We start from the raw sequence: 25666 nt of genomic DNA on the forward strand, positions 1-25666 counted from the left end.
GTGAAAACCAACAGGACTGTAGTAGATCTCCAGGAGGAACAGGGTTGGACAGCCCTGTCCTACAATTAGATCCTTTTTTTGGCTGCATACCCCTGCTTAAGAGCAGCTGGAGCCGTCCTCTGGAGAAGACCACATCAGGCCTCTCATGGGTTCTCAGAATTGAAGGCGGAGGCAGGGTGTGGTTGGAGTGTGGTTGCATTGCATTGCATTCAATTTCATTCATTTTGCAGAAGCTAATCCAGAAACACTGAAAATGAAAGAATGTAAGTAAATCCACCAGAGTCATGTTAGCAACTGTGCCAGATCTGGCTAACAACATTCAAAGGTCAGTGAGTGCAAGTGTAAATCAATAAAGCACTAAATTAAGTTAACATGCTATTCTAGAATCATAATAAAAATCATAGATTTATACAGCTAACGTCCATATAAAACCATAAAGCAGGGTTCTCAATCTAAAATCCTGGCGGGCCGCTGTGTCTGCCGGTTTTTATGTGATCTTGCACTTAAACACTTTATTTGAGATAATGATTGGCTAAAGAGTCTGCACATCTTGTATCCACGGCCTAAATTGGCTGCCAAGTTAAAGGAAATGATAAAAAACTGCGGAGACTGTGGCCCCTCCAGGACTGGAGTTTGAGACCACTGCTTTAAAGCATGCTGTAATTACATGAGGATTGGGGATAGACAGCCAAGATGCAGACTGAAAACCTGGGTATTCAGTCTTGCATCAGAAAATGATAGTGATTCTGCTGTTCTGACCTTCTTAGGAAGTTCATTCCACCATACCGTGGGATCAGTAGTGATCACATGCTTATGGTTAGGGTGTATGCAGAGTGTGGACAGATTGATTAGAGGGCATAGTGTAGATTTAAAGTGAGTACAACGCATGCGGGTGCATATGAGCCAAATATTGACAAGAACATTTCTAATTGCATGTATTTGGAAATGTTAAGTATTAAGAATATCCCCCGAATGTGAAAATAGTGGCTGTTGAAATTTGAACCTGACAACGCTGCTCCACCAGATAAAAACCTCTGTGGCTCCATGCTGCATTAGAATCGCTAAGTGGCGCTATTCACCTTTTTCAAGTTTCGTTTACATCCGCAAGTGAATCCGCCGAAGAAGAACGGTCCGTTATAATTCGGCCCAAGCGTCCAGCGGTTTCCGTATGTGGTATTTACACAGAATGAGGAACTCGAAGAGATGTCATCATCTTCATTCTGGTAAGCGTTCGTAAGAATGTATTTAAAAAATGAATGCATATGCATTGTTTATTTTTAAAAGATCATATGCTATTGCATTCAGTGCGTAAAAGTTTTCATTTTGAGTCAAGCAATGTAACAATTTAACAAGGCTGATAGCGTTTTGTTGGAATTGCCCTATTGGTTTAGCTCCGTTGTTGGCTAGCTGGCTACCCACACTTTTGTTTGAAAAGTTACAGATGCTCTCCGGTACAAATATTTTAACAGGTTAATTTACTAGCTCGCTAACTAAATTGCTTTTAAGTTGGTTGGCTATCTACTTCAACTCAGCATGTGCAAGTGACGGAGGCTAGCTTGTTTCTGGCATTTGGCTGGAATAAACCGTTTTCTTATTGTGCTAGTGGTGGGCAGATTGCTAGGCTATCTGGTTTGCTCAATCAGTGGATAACCAATAGCGTAGAGCCAGCGACAACGTGGAACATTCCAGCCATTAAAGTCTTGATATAATAGCCAAGAGCTCCTGACTTTCCCTAAACACAAGGCATCATCGTGAGATGCTCAGACACCTAGGCTAACAGCTGGCGTATTTGCTTGTAGCATGAATATTGCACTGCGCAGTTCTTTTAGAACGAATATTTCCAGGGGGTCGTGAGATGAGATCGAGTAATCTGAGTTGGTTTAGTTGACCGGAATTATCCCGTACAACCCACTACCCAATTGATGACGGATCGGCTTCCAAAGATGAACTTCTATCAGTGAGAAGTGTCATTAAGGTCTGTGGCTGACCAAACGCTTGCAGTAACAAAACATCGAGAATGGATCAATGTTGGTAAATTTGAAAGCAACACCAGAACACATCCGGATTTCTTTTTTTTTAATTATTGTAATCTAACATTTTATTGTTACTTGCATTACTGCAGAGTCAACCCTGTTTTTTTGTAGTAGGAAACTCTGACTATCATGGATATCTTGCTGGCTAGCTGGTCCTTATTTATTGGTATATTTTACATACTTTATGATAATGAAGTAATGTCCCGTGTTTCACCCACATTTTTACTGTAGCTTTGTTTAATTTATGTTAAGTGGCCATTGACTGTCATTATTTTCAGTACATAGACTTCTGTGCTGCAACCAATTTGGAAGAAAATATCTGTCCCCTACATTCACGTCTTTTAGTTAGACAGCTATGTAGTGTGTCAGCACAGCACTATATAGGTTTGTTTGTTTTGAAAACCTAAAATACAATTCGAAAATCAATCATCTTCATGAGACACAGTAAGTTGATCACCAATACAAATGTGGCATCTGTTGGTTTAGATTACGATTCTCAGGATTTAAATGTGCTTATTTTTTCAGGTTGAATTATCACATAATGGACAGCAATGACGTCAGAGCATTAGTCTAAATGCTGCCGAGGGATAGCTACAGAACCAAGCAATTCAGCAAGGAATCTCCCAAGGAATTTAACATATTTGCCGTGAAGCAGTCACTTTTACTTCTTTAATTAAAGGGACATTTCAGAAAAGACTGATATTGATCAATGAATGAAATTCAAAGAGTGTGATTCCAAAAAAAACAGTCTTGTTTGAAATTTTGTGGACATGTTAATTTATAAAGTTGGTTTTTGCACGGATTTCACATGACCCAACTGACTGGATAACCTTGGCACAATCTCTCTTCCTACCTGCGTGTGATTTCATGTGGGTGATGCTTGGTGCGCGAGGTCTCTTTGCTTTGGACCTTCACTGAGCGATGCAGGGTGGCGCGTGCTGATTGGGCGCCAGGGCTGGGGTGGGCTCGGTCGCCTGGTCGCGATGGCCAGACGGGGGTGGCCGCTCCAGGGCCGGCTGCGCTGGCTCTTCCTGGGGACCTTCCTGCTGCTGGTCTTCCTGCTTTTCGCCTACCTGCTGGAGTGCACCCCTCCGGCTGACTCGGGCCTGGCCCTCACGGGGCTGGGGAGCGAGCCGTACGGCAAGGACTACTACCAGGCCGTCCTGCAGGAGCAGGAGGAGCGACACCTGAACCGAGCCGCCAGCCTGAAGCGGCAGATCGCCCAGCTCAAGCAGGAGCTCCAGGACATGAGCGAGAAGCTGAAGGCCCTGCAGGAGAAGCGGGACCTGGAGGCCCGCCCGGACGGCCGGGACCCCGACCCCGGCGACCTGCTGGAGTACCTGCACGCGCAGATCGACAAGGCCGAGGTGAACGCCGGGGCGCGGCTGCCCAGCGAGTATGCCCTGGTGCCCTTCGAGAGCTTCACCAGCACCAAGGTGTACCAGCTGGAGATGGGCCTGACCCGGCACCCGGAGGAGAAGCCCGTGCGGAAGGACCGCCGGGACGAGCTGACCGAGGCCGTCGAGGCCGGGCTGGACGTCATCAACAACCCCGCCGAGGGCGAGGGCCAGGACGAGGACGGCATGACCGTGCAGAAGCCCGTCTACACAGAGGGAGACTTCATCGAAGGTAGGAGCGGGACTAGCTTTCCGCGATGTGCACCACACTGCTACATTACTGGGTACTGTCATATTCTGCCATTTTGTTTTACTGCGATATTTTACTTATTTCTTTTTTTTCATGGAGCTAAATTCTTGGTGCCTGTGTGTGTGTATATTCAGTCTCAATCCTACCAGTGAGCTAATTGATTTGTGCATATATATTCAGCCTCAGTCTTAATATTGAGCTAATTGATTGGTGCATGTTCAGTCACAGCCTTAATATTGAGCTAATCGATTGGTGCATATTTAGTTTCTGCCCTAACGTTGTGCACATCGATTGGTTCCCAAGTGAATTTCTACTGCTGGAGGCAGCAGCTAGAATGGAAAGGGCTCTATTCTATAGCTGTTGTTAAAAGTTTTTGAGACAATTGGTTGTTTTTAATATTAAAATAAAAATGAGAGAAATATTGTAAGACGTAATGTTTTGACCTAATATTGATAACTAAGAGTGTAACTGTTTAAAGTATGCTGGACATTTCAATACAGTTATTGGAAAATACATGATGAACTAAAGGGTTAATTTTTGATGTAGTACAAAAGGCAAATGCTATTTCACGTTACTGTATTTGTATGCAAGTACGGCAGTATAAATATGGGCTATGAAAACTGGGCTGGACTCCCAGACTCCCAGACCCAGACATTGCTACATTACCAGCAACTCAAACCAGTGGCAGAACGGCTCAGTTTGAACCATTACACCAATCGAATTAGTGTGTGAGCACACGTACTCAAAAGAGTCTTTAAACTATTTGCAAGTCGACATTGTGCTTTTTGCCATACTTCTGGCTCACGTGAGGCGCGTCGTCCCCAGGACTTTACAGGACAGAGCGGGACAAAGGCACTCTGTACGAGCTGTTTTTCGGGAAGGAGGGCTCCACGGACTTCCAGCGCGTCACCCTTTTCCGGCCCTTCGGCCCGCTGATGAAAGTGGCCAGCACCTCGGTGGACACGGCCGCCACCATCATTAACATCATCGTGCCCCTCTCCGGAAGAACAGAGACCTTCCAGCAGTTTCTCGTCAACTTTAGGTGAGAGACTTCAGTTGGCCTTTCCTGCTGTATTTATCTCTGTAGTAGAATACTGCGTATACTGTTTAATAGGATAAGTAAAATGTAAAAACAATGGGCGGAATTGCTTCTATTTTATAAATCTAATTTTATTAGCATATTTCTGGTAGTGCTATTTACTTGAAAAGTTTACAGTGGTTGCCTTTATGTGGTATATACACTTTGCCATGGAGTGTGTGTACATGTGCAAGTGTGTGCCCAACTGTGAGTGCGTACTGTGTAAATGAACTGAATTCTAGTTTTTTTTTTGGCTTTCAGGGATGTGTGCATAGACCAGGACAGACTGGTGCATCTCACTGTGGTCTACTTTGGCAAGGAAGGCTTGGCAGAGGTTAAGTCTTCACTGGAGAAAATGTTCATGTCAGTATTTTACTCTGATGTTTCTCTGAACATTATTTAGAAAATCACTTGCTTAGTATACTTGTGGTCACATAGTACTGTATTGTACTATTGTTCTGATTTTGGATTTATTAGCAATCAGCAGTTCATCCAAAAAAGCTTTTATTTTATGTTTCTTTATTGTTGAGATGGCAACAGGAAGTGAAGTTTGTCTTTCTCTAAAAAATCTATAGTATTTGTTTATATCCACATTTGGTTTCAACAAAATGGACAGCAATTCTTATTAATTTATTTTTGTTAGCCCATTCATGCTTAACAACAATTGGCAAAGCTTGCTTAATGATAGCCTGGTCTGGCTCATTCATTCATTCATTTTTTAAATTTATTTTGCTTGCAAGTGGGCATGAGTGGCAACTGAAGATATTTGTGGCAGGATTACAAGACTGAACCTAGTCATCATTGCCCCCATGTCTATGCTGGTTTGTCTTGTGTCAACATGAAGGCTACACTGGCTATTTTTAAAAGTGTCAATGAGGGAAACTGGCCTGCATGTTAAGTGTCTGATTCACAACTGAGAGCAGTTGTATGGACCTCTAAACCATGTAAATCTTCCCATCATGCCTCTGTTCTGCTTTCAGCCATATCAGTCCCTAGTGATTTAAACATCCATTCTGATTCACATCGCTGATCATTTGGCACAGCTTTCTCTCCCTGTCTGTTTTGGTCTTTACAGGCTGTAGTACACATGAACATGACCCATGTATGACCACTTAAGAGGTTTATTATTTATGCATATTTAAGTTTTTGCTCTTGGTTAAAAGCTTTTTCTTTTTTTTTTTTTACCTTTCCAAACTTAATTTTTCCATGTACATATGTGTAACTAGTAAATATATGAATGTAAATATTTCATATTTGATGCCTTTTTCAGGATAAAAACTTCTACTCGGTCTATGTAACCAGCTGAACATACTTGTGCTTTTTAAGTGAGAACTTTTTTTGTGTGTAAAACTTCCCAGTAAGGAGAGTTTCTCCAACTACACCCTGATCCCGGTGAATGAGGAGTTTTCCCGGGGGAGGGGCCTGGATATCGGGGCGCATGCCTGGAAGAAGGGGGACGTGCTCATGTTCTTCTGCGACGTTGACATCTACTTCACACCCGAGTTCCTCAACACCTGCCGCCTGAACACGGCTCCCAGTAGGTATCCGGTGCTACGGATAAGCCCAGTGTGACTCTGTCACAGAACACCTGGGTGATCTTGAGCGATCCAAACGCTGCTTCACTTCACCCTGCAGTAAAGCAGTTAAGCTGCGCAGTCACTGCACAGTCTGAGCCATAATGTTTCATGCGCTGCTGACCCATGGGGGGGTTACCTGTCCTTGCCCAGGGTGGATCGGTTTTTACCTGGGGGTCCTTGTAACGAGTTTAACCAGAGGTCAGAGATAAGAGTCAGCAGGTGAATGTCCGCTACAGAATGTCAGTCACCCCCTGGAGATGCAATGATTCGTTCCCCTGGCCTGGGACCACTGGTCTTCAGCACAACAGGCCAATCGTATCTCAGTTTGAGCCAGCTGACCAATGAAAGTTGTTAATGTTTTGTGGTGGTTAGATTTCATCGGGGCAAAATAAAATGAGGTCATGGTAGTTTTGAATGTGAATTGTGAAATGTTAATCATAGTTCGGGTTTTTGCAGTTTGAAATGAACTTCAGCGGCCTTTGCAAGTAATGTTCCTTTTCTTTTTTAATACAGATAAGAGGGTGTTTTACCCTGTAGTGTTTAGTCTGTATAATCCGGCCATCGTTTATGGAAACTTGGAACTCGCTCCTCCCATTGAGCAACAACTGGTGAGTTCAAGTATAATTATTTAACATCATGTAATTTATAGTTGAGTATTAATACATATTATATTCTGCCTATAAACGACATTGGAAAATGAAATGGTTTGTTCTGATTTGTAGATTCACAAAAAAGATGCTGGTTTCTGGAGAGATTTTGGCTTTGGAATGACATGCCAATATCGCTCTGACTTTCTCAACATTGGTAAGTTTTGCCCAAATTTTTTTTGAGATATTGTGTTGAATAAATCTGTGAACCAGGTACAGAGAACGATGAAAAGAACAGACAGGTACACTACAGAGTAAATCTGTGGGGGATTTACTGAGCAAGGGATTGTGGGAAGCACCATGCGAGTCCCACAAGGATCAGTGTTGGGACCTCTGTTTTATCTTAATATGTATTCCCCCCTCCCCCCTTGGCAGGAGGCTTTGACCTGGAAGTGAAAGGCTGGGGTGTGGAGGACGTTCACCTGTACAGGAAGTACCTCCGGAGCGACCTGATCGTGACCCGCACGCCCGTGTCGGGCCTGTTCCACCTGTGGCACGAGAAGCAGTGCGCGGACGAGCTGACGCCGGAGCAGTACCGCATGTGCATCCAGTCCAAGGCCATGAACGAGGCCTCGCACTCGCACCTGGGCATGCTCGTGTTCCGCCACGAGATCGAGAGCCACCTCCGCAAGCAGGCCTACAAGACCAAGAGCAAGGCTGAGGACTGAAGACTGAAGGCTGAAGCCTGAAGCCTGGAAATGTACAGATTAAACCCCCGAGGACTCTAACCCTTCATAGAGCAGCATATAAAGCATGGATTCAGTCATACTCATGTAGACCTGGGCAGTTTTTAAATGCGACCTGCTCAAACATTGGGAAACGTGGAGTTCCAAAGGCGAGGACTTTCTTTGGGTCTATATGTGGTGCGAAGCTTGGAGCTTTGCGCTCGCAGTTAAAGGCACGTAAACATTGATGGCGCAAATAATAATCGGTGGCTTAAACCTGCAAGCTGGTGTCGACTGCAGCAGCCAGGAGTTTGAATGACGTGTGCAGGACTTCCCAGTGAAGAACAGTTGTTCCTTTGTACCGATGTATACTATTGGATTTGCACTATATTTCGTAAGACTGTGCTGTGTTTCTATCTGTTACCATGGACTAAGCCACGCCTACCTTCCTAATTATGTGTGCGCGCTCTGGCATTCCGCGTAGTTTTGAGCACCATAAATGCTGCCACCTACATGTTATAATGAGATCCCAGTGACTTGTGAAGATCAAAGTTCCTCCCTTAGCAATCATTGGTGCCTCTTGAGCTGAGACTAGATTGAGCCGTCAGTATTTTCTTTCTTTTTTTTAAATATAAAAAATGTATGTAAAAAAAAAAAAAAAAAATGCACACACTTTATCAATAACAGAACAAGGACTAGCGAATGTCTTTTAAAATCTGTCGAAAAGGTTTTATCCGGAAAAGACCAATCGCCAACAAATTGTTCTTTTGAGATATGAATTTACTTGACTAATACTGGCTAATATTTAGTTGTTCTATGTTCAGTGGAATTGTTTCTTGAATGTAGATTCCTAAAAGAGAGCTTTGTATTCGAGTCCATTCAGGGTTCTGCACGGTATCATTCATTGTGACAGTCTCAATGCTGTATGTTTTTTTTTTTTTAACGGACTAAGTATTATGTAAACGGTGTTCCCACAGCACAGGTTACAGTGATGTGGGTAGTTTGTTGCAGTGCTGTCTTACCGTGTCGGTCGCTTCGAAAAAATGCTCAAGAAAATGGACTCTGAAGAAGAAACATTTCAAATGGGCGTCTGTGCCGGAAGCCAAACCGACGTGACCGCTCTCTTCTGTGAACTGCCTCATTAGAGAAAGCCTCCTTCTGCCTTTTGAACCTTTTTGAGGGTGTTTGTCTCAGTTCTTTATTGCTCGTGAAGGGTATTTCTGTCCCAAGTGCTGCGTTTTGTTTCCTGTGCCAATTTCATGTTTATTTTTTGGATTAGATTAGCTTCAGACCATAAACTCCCAAGAAGGTAAGCTGGACTTGCTGTTACAGAAAAACCTTTTGCTGCCATTAAAGTACAGAGGGGGTTTCCATTTTTCTTCTCCAAGCAAGTCATTAATTTTGGTCCCAACTAGTCCCAACTTTGCCATGTCTAAATCTTACAGAAGTATTAGATAGGTAGCCACCTGTCTTTGTAGTTCACAACCAACATTAGCTTGATGTCATGTTCTCCTGGGTACTGTTGCAGTTGCACACAGTCTCCCTCTCATTATTATAGCTACAGCACTGCTTTCCCCCTGTTCAGAGCCACATTAATGCAGTTAGTTTACAGATGTGGTAGCAATAGCCTCAGGGAAAGCTTATTCAGGTGTTTCAGATGAGAGACGGAAGTACTGTCTGAGTTGCAGCATGACTCAGTTTTATGTCTGAGCACAAGCCATCGAGGGTAAACTCACATGCATTCGTTATTGCTTGAGCAAACTGAGCTGAAGGTTCCTGGTCAGGAGGTCCAAACTGACTGGCTTGATCGGCAGTTGTTTTGTGAACAAGTGCGTGTGCTTCCAGGGAGATCCTGTGTCAGCCAAAGACAGGGAGGCAGGACACTGCAGGGGAGGGAGGGGGGAGGAGGAGGGACAGTCCCAAAGACTGACGTCCGGCCGACTCCAGCTCTTGCAGAACCTGAATTTGGCCTGTGGCTCAGAGTTTGGGCACTGATGAGCTCCAGGGCAACCCGGTAGCCACACCCTCCACCCTGCATCAGGGGGACTCCTAGTGCACAAATACTCAAATACAGACCTTCTGATCAGAAACATAAAGGAGGTGTAGACACAGCCCCCCGATGTAAAAACAGCAGGAATTTGACCCCGAATTCAAGCTGAAATGGCCAGATTAAATGTAGAGGGCAAAGGTAGGAGTATGCTATAGGCCACCAACACTGGATGGCAAAATAATAAAATATGAACATAAGAATATGATGTGGTCCCCTGGAAACAGCAGATAATGATTAGCCTTTATTTTTAAAAAGTCACCAAAATGCTACATTGATCCAGGAGTAACAGGACAGGAGCACTTCACTGCATTTCTCTGTAAACAAAACAATGCACAGACACCAGCCAAGGCAGTCACTGCGTTTTAAAGAGTCCTGTAGCAGCTGTGAGGCTCACTTTCTTACCCATTTCATATCATGGTCCCTTTCTCAATCTCAACAGTCCCTTTGTGTGAACAAAGTGGCATTCCATGACCAAAAATGTTCATTCTGACCAGGAAATTACATTTTAAAATATGAAACCACATGTTACCAATCGCAATCCATACCTGCATGGATCAAACACAAATTTCATAGATCACTTCACTCCAAACTGGATAAGCAATCAGCCATAGAACACGTATGTTATTAAAGTCTTTATTGCATGACTCCATGGCCAGCCAAGCAAACTATATCCTACGAGTAGGATAACTCAATAACACATCCAAAGGCAATGATTGGTCACTAGTAATGCAGAAATAAAAGCAATAATAATGATTTTGATACAAATTGGTGGATTGACTACAAGCGATATTCCAAACCCTCAATCTGTTGTTTTATTTTACATGATCAAAATAACATTTCTACAGCAACTCACCTGAAATGTTAATTTTTTTTCTTTTTGGGGGGGGGGGGGAGGACAAAATACAGATGGATATATCTTAATACATTAGATTTAGGAAAACTGGAATACAAAATAAAAAATACAAAAAAGAAGGTATTGGGTTAATCAACCTACCTCCACAGTATACTAAATGTGAATGACTCTACAGAGCTCAAACTGGGTAGGCTGAGCTGAAGTCACAGCAACTGTAAATCGATAGTACAAGCATCGAGTGTGCGTCAATGGGTTTGTTCAGGATATATTTCCATGGTTTTGTAGATTTCCTTCAGAATCAAAAGTGCTGTGTCTTCAGACTCCCTAGGGGAGGAAAAGCAAACATGGCTACCGTCACTTAAACAATCCAGTGCACTGATTTTAATGTGGATTTTATGACATTATGAATTTGCTGGTTACTTGGTTGATGCATTTAGGTATTTTCCCTTCATCTTAGCCAATAAGGATTTCGGGAATTATGCTACTTTTCATGTCCACTATATTAGTTTTTTTTATATTCGCAGCGTATCCGGAGGTGATCAGTGCTGTCGGCTGCGGGACAGACACCGTGGCGGTTTTGGCGGTTTGCTCTCACCAGTAGCAGAGGTGGCTCTGGAGGGCGAACAGGTACTCGTTGAAGCTCTCGATGGGCTTCTCCTGCAGGACGTAGTCGATGCGCCTTCCGCCGTTCAGCATGCCGATCTTCACCAGCGGGTCCTCCTCCTTGGAGGAGTCCGGGCTTTCCACCAGCTTGTCTACGGCTGCAGAAAGAGAGAGAGAAAAAAAATCACCTTCCAGAACCTTCCACACCGGCATCGGAACCAAATCACCTTCCAGAACCTTCTATACTGGAAATAAATACGTAATCCTCTGGCTGCATTTTAAAAAACTCAATTTATATAAAATCAGTATTTTATAGTTTGCAATCCACAGTTATTTTGAGCAATGTGGACTGTAAAATTAACACTCCTTAAAAACTGTTTGAAATGAGTCTGACGTTGAGCTTACTACTCATCCCACCCCATACCAGCATCACCTATGACAACTTAAAAACTACACTGGTGACCAGTTCTCCGTTATTTTACTTTCCCGATGGTGGGATTAGAATGGTTAGACCTGATATTTTGGACAAACAGTATTTAGGCTCTACCTTCAAACATTTAGAAAGACACCTGGGACACTTAAACACAATTAAAAGTCACATCGGATGGCAGGATAAAATACAGGTGTTTTTGAAAATGTGTCAGAAAATATTGAAATGGAACTGACTTCCGTTTAAATTACACTTAAATGTCCACGGTGGTGCCAAGAACTCACCGACTTCCTGCTTCTCCTCCTCCTCCTTGATCTGATTGGCCACCTTCTCGAGCTCCGCCTGCAGCTGCGGGGAGGAGGTGTGGGCGCGGGCGAAGTCGTTGAGCGTCTGCCAGGCTGTTTTGAGAGAGCTGAGGAAGCCCTGCTTCAGGTCCGAGCCCATCCGGGTCAGGCTCTCCTTCAGCTCTGTCACAACAGGAAGCGTGGACAACCGGTTAGCCACAGCACGTCTGACAACGTGTGCACTAATTAATAAAGCTTCCACTGATCAGCAACATTCCAGTAATTACCAATGCTTACACTAATTAACAATGCTTCCACTAATTACCAACCTTCTAGTCATTACCAATGCTTACACAAATTATCAATGCTTCCACTAATTAATTACACTTTCACTCATTAACAATGTTTCCACTAATTAACAGAACTTCCATCAATTAACAACACTTTCACTCATTGAAAACACATCCACTCATTCACAACGCTTCCACTAATTAACAATCCTTACACTCATAAGCAAAGCTTCTATTAATCAAACTGCCAAACTGAGGCTCTGTTATATCAATGCACTGCATTCCTGCTAAAACGTTAATGATGTTCTTTAATGATGAACTGTAACATTCATGTCATTTTTTAACATTTAAACTGCCCCCATGCCCTGTAAAAAGGTCCTGGCAGAAGAGGTTAGTGTAAAAGGAGAGAGAGGCGGGATTACCCAGGTGCAACCTCTTCCTGCCTTTGTGATGGGGGATGAGCACAGGCTTCAGCTCCAGGTCAGGAACAATCAAGGGCTCGATTCTGTAGGCCACCGGGTCCAACTGAAAAAACCACACCAAAAATATTCACCTCACTGTCTCTCTCCCCAAGGATCTTTCAGTAACAGCAACTTATACTTAGTGATGGTTCACTTTCAGGGTTTTTTAGAATATAATTTCAGGGAATTATATGTGGAAGGAGAGACCGACCGGGTGGTAGATGTTGAAGAAACCCCTGCAGGTGGGCAGCTGGTAGGTCTCCTCGATTCTCTCCAATCCTCGAACGGTCAGGAACATGCCAATGGGGGAGCCCAGAGCAAAGAAGTTGACCGGATGGAAGTCCAGAGTGTGGTAGACCACAGAGACCTGGTAAAATCATTGAAAACATTTAAGCGTTAAAGGGACGTGCACCAATCAACGACCCGGTCCTATGCAAACTTCAAAAACATACCTGTCCTGTGGCAACATTAAAAACGTACCTGTCCTGTGCCAACATTAAAAACATACCTGTCCTGTGCCAACATTAAAAACATACCTGTCCTGTGCCAACATTAAAAACGTACCTGTCCTGTGCCAACATTAAAAACGTACCTGTCCTGTGCCAACATTAAAAACGTACCTGTCCTGTGCCAACATTAAAAACGTACCTGTCCTGTGCCAACATTAAAACGTACCTGTCCTGTGCCAACATTAAAAACGTACCTGTCCTGTGCCAACATTAAAAACGTACCTGTCCTGTGCCAACATTAAAAACGTACCTGTCCTGTGCCAACATTAAAAACATACCTGTCCTGTGCCAACATTAAAAACATACCTGTCCTGTGCCAACATTAAAAACGTACCTGTCCTGTGCCAACATTAAAAACGTACCTGTCCTGTGCCAACATTAAAAACATACCTGTCCTGTGCCAACTTCAAAGTAGTTGTAGTCGACATGCACGGAAGAGACCGCTCCACTGACTGAGAGGATCTTTGGAGTGGGCTCTGATTGGCTGGAAGAGGGTGGTGGGGTTGGCTCTGATTGGGGGAGAGGGGCCTGTGGAGCAGGAGGAGCAACAAGTGCTCTCTGTGCTGCCTTCTCCTGAGTGTTAAAAAAATGTCATTAAAAATGTGTTAACTGGACTCAACACATGAATACAGTGAGCAAACACACACACACAAATGCACGCACACACACGCAGACACACAGTGATACATACTATATGCACACATACCTTAGCATACACTACACACGCATGCACAGTGTAGACACACACATGCAGGCACAACCTCTCACATACAGCCACATTAGAACTAACCTGTTTGCTGGCCCGTTCCTTCACAAATTTGGCAATCTTTTTCCTTGGCCCGAGTGGGATGCCCATCTCTTTCAGATCATCCACTGTGCACATGAGCTTTAAAAACAAAGAGAGGAGCCGTGAAGAGATGAGACACAAGCAGAGAACACTGCAGGGATTGGTTGTTCGATGGAGAGAGCACTGCAGGGATTGGCTGTTTGATGGAGACAGAACTACAGGGATTGGATGGAGACACGTATCTAAGGGATTTGGAGGGTGACTTTCAAAGCATTTAGCTCAAATCTGAGATCCTGTCCAGTGAGAAATAGGGTTCCCTGGCCATAATATGATCTAGCACAATTAAAGAATCATTAAAAAATTATCTGAAATGGGGTGGTAGGTAATCAGAGCACTCAGTACAATTTAGTCAGGAAAATGGCAAGCATTGTTGGAAAGCTGTGCTCATCATTATGTTATTATGTTATATACAATTACAAATGCCACATTTGTAATCTCACTTGATATGCTGCTTCCATTTATCATAATAATAGCCAAAAAGATGCAAGTATTGGTTACTCTGGACAGGGTCTTTAATGTTCTACTATAACCCATCTAACCACATTTGTTTATAACCCATCCATAACCCATTAATAACCCACGTGCTCCCCACCTACACCCCATCAGCAGATAAAACGCTGCACAGCCCTTACCAGAGACTCCATGTCGATCTGCTCTTTCTCCAAAGTGCTGAGGTAGTCGGTGAGGCTGAGGTGCTCCAGAACGGCGTTCAGGTTTGGAAACTCCTCCTCTTCCTCCCCAGCAGCTTCCTCCACCACCGGCTGGCCCGCTGTGCCGTTTGTCTGCGAGACTGAGCTCGCAGCCTACAAACAGGAGGCAATATGTCACTAAAAGCGGTCATCACTAAAACACTGCCTCTAGAAACACAGCACAGGACAGCTGCAGTGGTTAAAATGGAGGTTAGAACTTTGGCTGTGTGTGTACGTGTGTGCGATGGGGAGATGCATTTTTCTGTGTATGTGAGAGTGTACTGTGTGTACCAAGTTTTATGATTTCATAAGCAAGATTACTAGAATTATCAAATAAATATCAAAAGTATCTTCACTAGAGCACTAAAAGTAAGTCACGATCTGCAAATGTACAAATATTTTTTTAAATAATTTAATACGTAATTAAATAGCTTCACACTGCGTGTAATATATCTCCACAGTAGCATGCAAATGAAAAACAGCTTGAACTATGGATAACATAACGTATAACATAACATATAACATAACGTGGTGACGAGCACAGGCCATTCAGCCCAACAGTACTCGCCATTTTCAAGGTGTTGATTGATGACCATGATTGGTTAATAAGTTCAATCAGCGGTCGTAGTGCTGGCCAAAACAAAAACCTGCACCGTTTTCAGATGAGACTGGACACCCCTGCTCTATGCATTATATATATCATGAGGACAGGCTAATTGTGGGTCCATCTGGAAAAGCAACAGCACACATTGCAGAATACCTGTTTCTCCTCCACAGGCTTCTTCTCATTAGAGGGTACAGGGACATGTGATGGGAAGGCAGTCTTCTGATTGGACAGCAGATCAAACAGGATGAGAGAGCCTACATGGCAAACAGGAGAACATTTCACACTCCGTGTCAATCAAACACTATCGTGTTCCTGAATGACAGGGTGAGTAGAGTTAATGACAGGGTGAGTACAGTGAGAGTAGATTTAATGACAGGGTGAGTACAGTGAGAGTAGAGTGAATGACAGGGTGAGTACAGTGAGAGTAGAGTGACTGACAGGTTGAGTAGAGTTAATGACAGGGTGAGATACAGTGAATAACAAGGTGAGTAGAATGAATGACAGGGTGAGCAGAGTGAATGGCAGGGTGAGTACATTGAATTACAGGGTGAGAGACAGTGAATGACAGGGTGAGTACAGTGAATGACAGGGTGAGATACAGTGAATGGCAGTGTGAGCAGAGTGAATGACAGGGTGAGTACAGTGTGAGTAGAGTGAATGACAGGGTGAGATACAGTAAATGACAGGGTGAGAAGAGTGAATTACAGGGTGAGATACCGTGTGAGTAGAGTGAATGACAGTGTGAGTACAGTAAATGACAGGGTGAGTAGAGTGAATGACAGTGTGAGTACAGTAAATGACAGGGTGAGTAGAGTGAATGACAGTGTGAGTAGAGTGAATGACAGGGAGAGTACAGTGAATGACAGAGTGAGTACAGTGCAGATACAGCAGAACAGCAGAGCAGCAGACCTAAGCTGTGGCCTGCCACAGAGATTCCCCCGGTGAAGTCCGGGTTCCTCTCCATGAACAGGGCGTGCAGGCGGTTGATCTCCAGGGCCACTTTGTCCATGATGGTCTGGCAGTAGGTGGGGCTGTTGTAGAAGAGCACGTCCAGGAGCGTCTCGTTGGTGAAGTGGCGCAGGCGGCCCGTACTGGGCAGGGTTATCTTCTTAATCCGCCTGAATTGGCCGGAAAAAATAACCCTCCGTCACACAAGTCAGGACTGTACTGTTCGCCCCTTAGTGAGTTATCCAGGTGAGCCCTGTCCAGTCCAGTGAATCCCCCCCCCACCCCCCATCCCCCACCCCCAAAATGGACCCACTGAGTGGATTTGTGCTCTGTTTGGCTTTGAGCATTAGACAGTAAGTTACTGATGGTTGCCCTACATGAACCATCAGGGACAGACCCAGGTCTGGGAGGGGCTGACTAGGGGAAATACAGTGTGGTAATAAATATGTGTTGAATTAAAATTTATTGTCAGTGAGGGCATGCTTGGAGGGGGGTTGCCCTATGGGACTCCATAGATAGGGGGAATTGGAATGGCTACTTCAGAGCTCCTGTTGGGTGCCTCTGAGGTGCTTTCCCTAGGTATACATTGGTGAATAAACACCACTGTTTGCACTTGCTCTCCCGTTCCACTTGTTGAATCTGCTGGAGTTTGACCTGGGGCCTCCATCAGCACTTTAGTCCAGGTTAAGCACAGTGAGAGTTTCTTACGGTACAAAACATTAAAAACTGCGCTGGAGGAGACGTGTGTTAGAGGAGGCAGGTGTGTTCACCTGTCCACTCCGGTGGCGTCGCCATGGAGAGCCGTGTGCCACTGAACAGGCAGAAACTCCACACGGCTGACCAGCTGCTCCTCCTGCGCTTTGTGGAAATGACTCTGCAGCAGCTTCAGAGAAACACTCCTGAAGTCATCCACTATAAACACACATCATCTGCTATAAATACACATGATCCACTATAAACACACATGATGCACTATAAACACACACATCATCCACTATAAACACACACATCATCCACTAAAAAACACACACATCATCCACTATAAATACACATGATCCACTATAAACACACATGATCCCCTATAAACACACACATGATCCACTATAAACACACATATGATCCATTATAAACACACACAATCCACTATAAACACACATGATCTACTATAAACACACACATCATCCACTATAAACACACACAATCCACGATAAACACACATTATCCACTGTAAACACACATAATCCACTATAAACACACACATCATCCACTATAAACACACACAATCCACGATAAACACACATTATCCACTGTAAACACACATAATCCACTATAAACACACACATCATCCACTATAAACACACACAATCCACGATAAACACACATTATCCACTGTAAACACACATAATCCACTATTAAACATACACATCACCCGCTATGAAACACACACACAATCAACTATAAACACACATCATTCGCTATAGACACACATAATCCAGCTAGTTAGTTTGCAATATGAATATAGTACAGATGTCTCTACATTGGTTTTCCAATAGCCCAATTTATCCTAATAAAATTAAACCAGTTGTCGACTTTTTTTTTTTTGCCAGGAAAACGTTTTAATGGAATGAAAAATTCTCTATGGCTCTGGAACCAAAACATATATTATTTAGGCTATATCCTAGCCTAAGCTACACATGCAACACCCAGGGACATTCTACATTAAAACTGCAATCAGAAAGCTAGCTACAGTATCTAACTAGCTAATTATAGCTAGTTATATCTAAAACTGTTATAACTATTATAGCCAGCTAATTATAACTGTGCGGTCATGGGGATGGGGGGATGGAAGATACTGAGCGCAGACACACTTACCGCACTCCACCATCGTCCTGAACCTGAGATCACAGACCGGGCCGATGCCGTGCACCATAAACACCAGGTGATCCGCCTGAGGGAGCTCACCTGGAGAAAAGCACAGCTTCAGGGGTTCAGTATCGCTATCAGCATCTGCCTCAGTCTCATACACACGAGGGACAGGTGAGTGATGCTTCTGACCAGTACATTAGAGTTTGAGCTTCACACGGATGCACTGCGTACACTGCAAGTAAACTGTGGCAAAGTACATTCTATGCTGATAGTGTACTCTTAAAACAGTGTGAGCTCACTTAAGACCTATTAGAGCTGAATAAACCGTGAAGATTACACTGTGCATAGATGAAATTTCAGAATTTTAGATTTCAGAAGCGAAACTGCCTGAAGTTTGTTGATGTCGTCCACCTGCTCATTATTTTAAAGAAGGTAGACTACTGGTTTAGACACCGTTTAGGCACCATACCGCTTCAAAAGTATTGTTTTAGCAAAATCTAAACAATAACCATCCCTACTTCCAAAGCATTTATCCCCCAGAAGCACCTTCACAAGTGTATAATCACGCCACCGATTTCCGTTGTAAAAATGAACCGGGTGAAGGTAAGACCGTACCGTCGGGAATTTCATCGTGGTCGTCGTCGATCCCCCTCTTGACGACGCGGGGCCTGGTCTGGCCGTCCTGCGTGGTGCCCCATTCGTCCGGCACAGCGGAGGGCTGGAACTGCACGATCACCTGCACAGGTAAAGGGACGGATCAGGGCTCGTCAGGGCGAATACGCTTCCCTAACATTCCATGATTGAATGCTCAATATCAGAACTCATCATTCCGAATACGTTCCCCACACGTCCCATGTTTAAATGTTAAATATCAGAGATCATCACGGTGAATATGTTCCCCTAACATTGCAACATTTAAATGGTGAACTCTACAGAAGAAGGGCCTCATCACAGTTCATTTTACCTTGGGATTGTGCATTACAATCGTTTCCCCCGTAGGAAACTCCAGTCGTCGGTGCCACTGATTTGTGAACACGGCTTTCTTATATTCACCCTGAGGAAGAGAGCCACAAAACACTCAGAGACCTGAAGTGCACAACTGCGAAACGAAAAGTTGCGTATTATAACAGGTGCGTTATGGCAGGTGCGTTTGTACACTATGACGTGTATTATAACAGGTGTGTTATGACAGGTGCGTTTGTGCGCTATGACGTGTATTATAACAGGTGCGTTATGACAGGTGCGTTTGTGCGCTATGACGTGTATTATAACAGGTGTGTTATGACAGGTGCGTTTGTGCACTATGACGTGTATTATAACGGGTGCGTTATGACAGGTGCGTTTGTGCGCTATGACGTGTATTATAACAGGTGCGTTATGACAGGTGCGTTTGTGCGCTATGACGTGTATTATAACAGGTGCGTTATGACAGGTGCGTTTGTGCGCTATGACGTGTATTATAACAGGTGCGTTATGACAGGTGCGTTTGTGCGCTATGACGTGTATTATAACAGGTGTGTTATGACAGGTGCGTTTGTGCGCTATGACGTGTATTATAACAGGTGTGTTATGACAGGTGCGTTTGTGCGCTATGACGTGTATTATAACGGGTGCGTTAGTGCGCTATGACGTGTATTATAACGGGTGTGTTATGACAGGTGCGTTTGTGTGTTATGCCAGGTGTATTATAACAGGTGCGTTAGTGTGTTATGCCAGGTGTATTATAACAGGTGCGTTAGTGTGTTATGCCAGGTGTATTATAACAGGTGCGTTAGTGTGTTATGCCAGGTGTATTATAACAGGGTGCGTTAGTGTGCTTTGACAGGTGTGTTATGCCAGGTGTATTGTAACAGGTGCGTTAGTGTGCTTTGACAGGTGTGTTATGCCAGGTGCATTACGACAGGCGCGCTGTGAGCACACAGACCTCCAGCTTGTCGCTGAACTCCTCCGAGTAGGGGATGAAGCGGCTGTCGGTGTCTCCCTTGTAGAACCAGGTGCAGCGGCGCACCTCGGAGGGCTCCTCCTCCCAGAAGACGGCGCTGCGCAGGCGGTCGTACAGCTGCACGTCGTAGCGCCCCCCGTCTGTGCGCACCACCACGCTCTCCGGATCCGGCTGGACTGGGGGGGGGGGGGCAAAACGGCACAGCATTCAACTACAAATACGCACACACGACCAATGCAACCACGCTCTCCGGATCCGGCTGCACTGGGGGAGCAGCACAGCACATCATTCAACTACAAATACGCATGCGCGCGCACACGCACACACACACGTACATATACGCGCCTGAGCACACACATACAACTACACGCACGCGCGTGCACACATATACACACACGCACACACACACGTACATATATGCGCCTGCGCACACACATACAACTACACGCACGCGCGTGCACACATATACACACGCGCACACACACACACATATGCACACACACACACACACACACACTATTGCCGCACTCTGACACTCCTCATAAAGCCCATTCCAGTTCACCCGTCTCAGTAACACAATACACATTACAGTCATTCATTGAGACAATCATTCACAGCACAGGAAACTAATGGACTAATTCTGCTTTGTGCTCACCCGAGTTAAACGTCTCCTCCAGCTGAACGGAGTCCAGGACGCTGAACGGCAGCCAGATGTTCTTGGACTCCACGTGTCTGCAGAAAAACCAGTGAGGCTGGACTGGCTCATACACGGCATAGGTATAAGGAATGGTGGGCGGGGCTGGGACCAGGGGACCTGCAATGCTGGGAGGACCCTGAACCCGAGTGGGCGGGGTCAAGAGACAAATGAGTTTTTTGGAACATGGTTATTACAATAAGATGAACAAAAAAATGTATTCCATCAATGAGGAATCACACTTGACTGAAACTTAATAAAACACAAGGACAGTACATTAGTATTAGCAATATTTTATATAACCCTGATGCAAGTTATTTAGAGATTGACAGGGTACAGGGATGATCTACAGACCTTTAAGGGGGAATGAGGAAATCCTGAGAACACTTTAGTCAGCCTGGACATTACCAGCACTGTGATTACACAGAAATCACAAATAATAACTATGTTATGGATAATTTCAATAGCCTCAATAGACTACTCCCCTCAGGCCAAAACCTCCCTCTGCAGCTCAAATTCATGCAGGGAAGTTATTTGATTGGCCCAGCTGATCCTGTCTGTTCACAGCGATTGGGCCCTGTGCCAATTATACCTCTTTTGCTACTACTATAAGACCAAATTAAACTGTGTTGTCTGTACTATGAGACAGAATTACACCACCTTGCCTGTATGATGACAAAATTAAACCACTCTACTTACACTACATGACAAAGTTAAGCCATTTTACCTGTATAACACAAAAATCAAAGGTATACAAACAGCTTCCACTAATAAAAAATAACATTAGCTTACATGTGGATGATATTATTTATAAAACCTGTACTTATTTTTGCCACTGACCTGTACTCTCTAGTAACTCTTCCAGTTTATAGGCTATATATCTGTTTATCACAATGGAACCAAATCCAGAATTCTACCCCTCATTACATTCAAGTGGGATCTCAGCTGTTTCTAGAAAAGTACAGAACAGGAAAATCCACCGTGGTGTGGCACCAGAGTAGGTCTACTGTCTGGCACTAGACCAGGTCTACTGTGTGGAACTAGAGCGGGCCCCTGTTCATTGGCTCTTGACTTGTGTGCTGTGATGTCACAGCTTTAATCTTCAGCAGTGCGGGTGCTGTGAGCAGGAAGGAGCTCCCGTACCTGTGTGAGAGGGGGCATCCCGGGCTGTGAGAAGGCGGGTGCAGCACTGGGGGGGGCCTGGGGGGGGAAAGCCGCATGCTGCTGCGGGACATGGTGCTGCTGCAGTTCGGGGGGGGCCAGGTAGGGGTTCGCCCGGCTGCTCACGGGGGTGTGGCGGTAAGGGTTGTACCCCTGCGGCGGGGCCTGAGCCGACGCGGCACTCAGGGGAGGAGTGCAGCCTGGTGGCGCGCTCTGAAAAACCGCAGTGCCAAACTGGGACACAGGGGGGCACTGTTGCGCATTCAGGAACTGAGAGGCCGGGGGGCTCTGCTGTGCGTTGAGAAACTGGGAGACCGGGGCGCTCTGGGGGACAGAGGCGAGGGGGGCGGCGTTTGGCACGGAAGGGGCGCACGCCGGCACCGTGACCGCAGGTCCGAACGGAGACACGGGAGGGGCGGGCCGAGTCCCGATGGAAGCAAATGGGTCGTTGCTATTGGTCGGGCTGGAGAAGTAGTTCAGGGTAGACGGCTGTGGCGCAACTCCGGAACTCTGGCCGAGAAAACTGTCTTCTTCTCCAACATCTGCGGAATCATCTAAGGAAGAAGGAAATATGACACATTAATATAAAAAAATTTATAAATCATGGCTTCAAGCAGCTGTCATGGGTGACCGATTTAAAACTGCAACCTTTTTAGCACTTTTATTTACATTTTAGGACTTTATGACCCCTATTTTTTGGAAGTTTGAATATTAAATGAGTCTCTGGAAATTTGACACGGTGGCAGCGTATGGGTACATGAGTCCAAATCAGGTCCAAATGCAGATGGACGATGGACAAAAAACGTTTAAAATGGTTTTTCTTTCAGTTTCAATTTCTAGTAAATGGCTATGAAATGCATTAAGTGCATGGAGACAGAATGAGGGTGAGCTCCCTTGTTTTTCTATAGATAAACCCCTAATGTCTATTGCAGGTTACTGGACATATTAAGTACCCCAGGAAATGGAGGATGGGTACTGACCAAGCTCTTTTTTTAAAGCCAGCATTTAGCAGAAGTTGTTACTCATGTTAATGGTGGTAATAATCTAAATCAGTGGGTCTCATACTAAGCCCTGGGGTGAACCATGTACATGTTGTTTTTTGTTCCAACCACAACCACAATCCCAGAACGTTAATGAGCATAAACAGGTGTCCCCCAGGACCAAGTTGGGGAACTATTGATCTAAACAACACATCGCTTGATTCGTTTTCACAAGTTATAAAACGTACAATTTTAAAACTCAATTGTGCTGGGAAAAACAAGTCTTCTAACTTGGCACTGTAAGATAGCTCCCACCCTAGTGTTTCACCAAAATCTTGCAGACATCAGAAACAATGACTTTGCAATGAACTAGGGAGAATGAGGCTAGGGAAACACACAAATGGCTTTTAAGGTAAACACCATATTATCCTGCAAATGCTCGATTGATAGAAGACAAATACCTGCACAAGCATTAACAATTTAAATCAAATCTGTGAAATAATAACAAGTCTCTGTCTGTCCTGTCAAGCAGATCATTAAACGCATCACATCTACAGTCAGTTTTTTTTTTTTTTTTTTTAAACCGTCTGATTTTTGGGTGAATTTCTCCCTGAAACGGTTAATTGGTATCACCCTTAGGGAGGACATCCTGAATAAACAGGACATGAGAAATGTTCCACACGATAAAAATGTGTTTGTTTTTGGGCTGTACGTCACATGCCCCGGACAAGAGCACACACTGGCCTAAACTCTCCCGAATCAATGGTGGAAATCACTGCAATGAGCACGGACACGTATAAGACTAGGGAGAACAATGGGGAAACAAGCAGTTAAAGTAAATAAGTTAATATGTCTATTCTACCAGCTACTGGGGCCCCTTAGGGTTCTGAGGTTCACTGTGTAGAGTGGGTAATACTACCCCAAACCCCAAACTGGGGGGATACCTGCCATTTAAATTAAGTGCATTTGTATTTGCTGCTGTAGTTTTCATGCAGTTTTAGCCTTTTAGTTTGTGAAGTAAACGTTGCACCTACACAGCTCATGATCAACATTACACACAAAAACAAACATAAAGTTACTTCAGTGACGTATGCAACACATAAACCCAAAAGACAGTTTATTGTTCGGCTGCATAACTCGAAATCGACTTCACTTATATCAACTCCATATTTTCTGAAACCATCTATCATACCATTTAGCCTATTAGAAGTTATAAATGTATACATTCCAAGGAAGGAGGTAAGCTAGTGTACTATCATACAAATACTGGAAAATTAAGTAAAAACGTTTCTGTACAAAGTTGCATATTACAATACACTATGAGTAGTAAATATTGTATAGTTAGCCAGATATTACTTTATACAGCTATGTCTACGTATTTCTTATGCATCCGTGTGCATAAACTAATATTTACATAACATGGTTAAAGCGTACATGTAATTATATATAAAAACACATACTATTATCAAATTATGCACCGTGTTGTATATTACTACATCATACATAGCTGACAATTGTCCATTAACTTTTTTGTATCTAAACTAGTCTACCACCTCATTCATAAAGGCCTCATAACCCAGTTCGGCCTTATCAGAAGTCTGCGTAAACAGTGGGAAATCCGCTAACGTCAGCTACGATAACGACAACGACACGACAGCGGATGGACGGTGGTTACTAGCTGCTTTCGGTTATGGGCTAGTTTTATTTACACACAGTAAAGCTGGTAAAATGTTACAAAATATGTCCTATTACGTAGAAGCGACGAGAATCGAGGGTGGAAATGATGAGGTGGCTCTACTACATAATCCAGCTACCATAAGCGAGTTCTACTTCCCATTCACTTCACGTTAACAAACTTACCTCCTGATAATACCGCAGGACCACAAGCTTGACTGACAGGAATGAAAGGTAAATTGAAATTTAACTGTGGTGCCGTAGAGAAAAGTAAATTTGTACTCGAACTCGAATTATTTTTTTTCTCTGCCATTTTCAAATAAAATACAACCGGTGTCGTGAGCTAGCTCAGCGGCTAAGCTCCACAGAGATCTGTAGAAAGCTCGATTAGCCCAAAGAAGAATCCCACTTCCGGCAGAGTTTCCCCAACCAAATTTCAGAATAAAAGTCCGATGCAAATCTATTCAAAACATGCTTTTCTGGATAATTCTACGTAACTGCTGTGAAAATGGAATAGAGTTATACGAGTGTGGAAATAGAGATGTCTAGAAAGATTCAGCCAGACCCACTGGGAAGCAGAGGGAGGCAGGCAGACCCATAATTGCTGACAGATTCAAAAACCATCCCATGGACAAACTAATTTTGTTTGGGAGACATTCAATAGTATCCACTTAATACAGCATTTTGTTTGAAACACAAAAAGAGTAGAATGTATGACGGTTAACGTTAGCTAGAGTCATATTTGTTGGTAGGCAGTTATCTTATGAGGTACTACAATTTACCCCTGAGCAAGGTACAAGTGTTGAGCATGCAGGGATCATTCCTGGGACAAAAGTAGGTATAAACACCATTCTCATTCCACTTTCCATAGTATTATTCTAATGCACAACACTGAACAAAGTTCTATTATATGTTTGAAATCACAATTATTTACATCTTAAACTCAGCAAAAATCAATTTGCAATATTTATGTGTTGTTACAGGGATGGATGTGCAGATATATTTCCTGACCCCAATAAATATTTTTGTCAAGTTCACCAATTAGCTTACAGCATGACATAGTACCCTGTGTATCTGATTAATAACGAGTTGCCTTTGTCTGTATGGAAGGACCAGAGAAACTCACTGAAG

General features: G+C 44.0%; 2 protein-coding genes across 2 annotated transcripts; one reads left to right on the top strand and one right to left on the bottom strand.

Moving 5' to 3' along the window:
* Positions 1-519: 519 nt before the first annotated feature.
* csgalnact2 (chondroitin sulfate N-acetylgalactosaminyltransferase 2) lies at positions 520-9020 on the top strand. The gene is made up of 8 exons (XM_064318322.1): positions 520-1223; positions 2559-3662; positions 4506-4722; positions 5020-5121; positions 6117-6295; positions 6849-6943; positions 7058-7139; positions 7358-9020. Exons 2-8 carry the CDS (start codon positions 3017-3019, stop codon positions 7648-7650), a joined length of 1614 nt encoding a protein of 537 aa, XP_064174392.1. The 5' UTR covers positions 520-1223; positions 2559-3016; the 3' UTR covers positions 7651-9020.
* Positions 8300-24942, bottom strand: sec23ip (SEC23 interacting protein). The gene is made up of 18 exons (XM_064318317.1): positions 24722-24942; positions 21864-22435; positions 20682-20859; positions 20009-20202; positions 19049-19138; positions 18700-18820; positions 18091-18180; positions 16989-17130; positions 16180-16388; positions 15424-15524; positions 14607-14777; positions 13918-14013; positions 13518-13700; positions 12830-12985; positions 12580-12682; positions 11868-12050; positions 11146-11311; positions 8300-10874 (listed from the first exon to the last, which is right to left on the bottom strand). Exons 1-18 carry the CDS (start codon positions 24846-24848, stop codon positions 10796-10798), a joined length of 2961 nt encoding a protein of 986 aa, XP_064174387.1. The 5' UTR covers positions 24849-24942; the 3' UTR covers positions 8300-10795.
* Between the last annotated feature and the right edge of the window lie 724 nt (positions 24943-25666).

Source organism: Anguilla rostrata, chromosome 18, assembly GCF_018555375.3.
Source record: "Anguilla rostrata isolate EN2019 chromosome 18, ASM1855537v3, whole genome shotgun sequence".
In the NCBI taxonomy this organism is placed as follows: Eukaryota; Metazoa; Chordata; class Actinopteri; order Anguilliformes; family Anguillidae; genus Anguilla; species Anguilla rostrata.

Excerpts from the sequence above, each read along its gene's own strand:
- csgalnact2 (XM_064318322.1), top strand. The coding sequence starts at position 3,017 with ATGGCCAGACGGGGGTGGCCGCTCCAGGGCCGGCTGCGCTGGCTCTTC. Across the intron at positions 5,122-6,116 it reads TCACTGGAGAAAATGTTCAT|TAAGGAGAGTTTCTCCAACT; the intron begins GTCAGTATTTTA and ends AAAACTTCCCAG. Across the intron at positions 6,944-7,057 it reads CTCCCATTGAGCAACAACTG|ATTCACAAAAAAGATGCTGG; the intron begins GTGAGTTCAAGT and ends TCTGATTTGTAG.
- sec23ip (XM_064318317.1), bottom strand. The coding sequence starts at position 24,848 with ATGGCAGAGAAAAAAAATAATTCGAGTTCGAGTACAAATTTACTTTTC. Across the intron at positions 19,139-20,008 it reads AGTTCAGCGACAAGCTGGAG|GGTGAATATAAGAAAGCCGT; the intron begins GTCTGTGTGCTC and ends TCTCTTCCTCAG. Across the intron at positions 17,131-18,090 it reads CAGGACGATGGTGGAGTGCG|TGGATGACTTCAGGAGTGTT; the intron begins GTAAGTGTGTCT and ends GTGTGTTTATAG.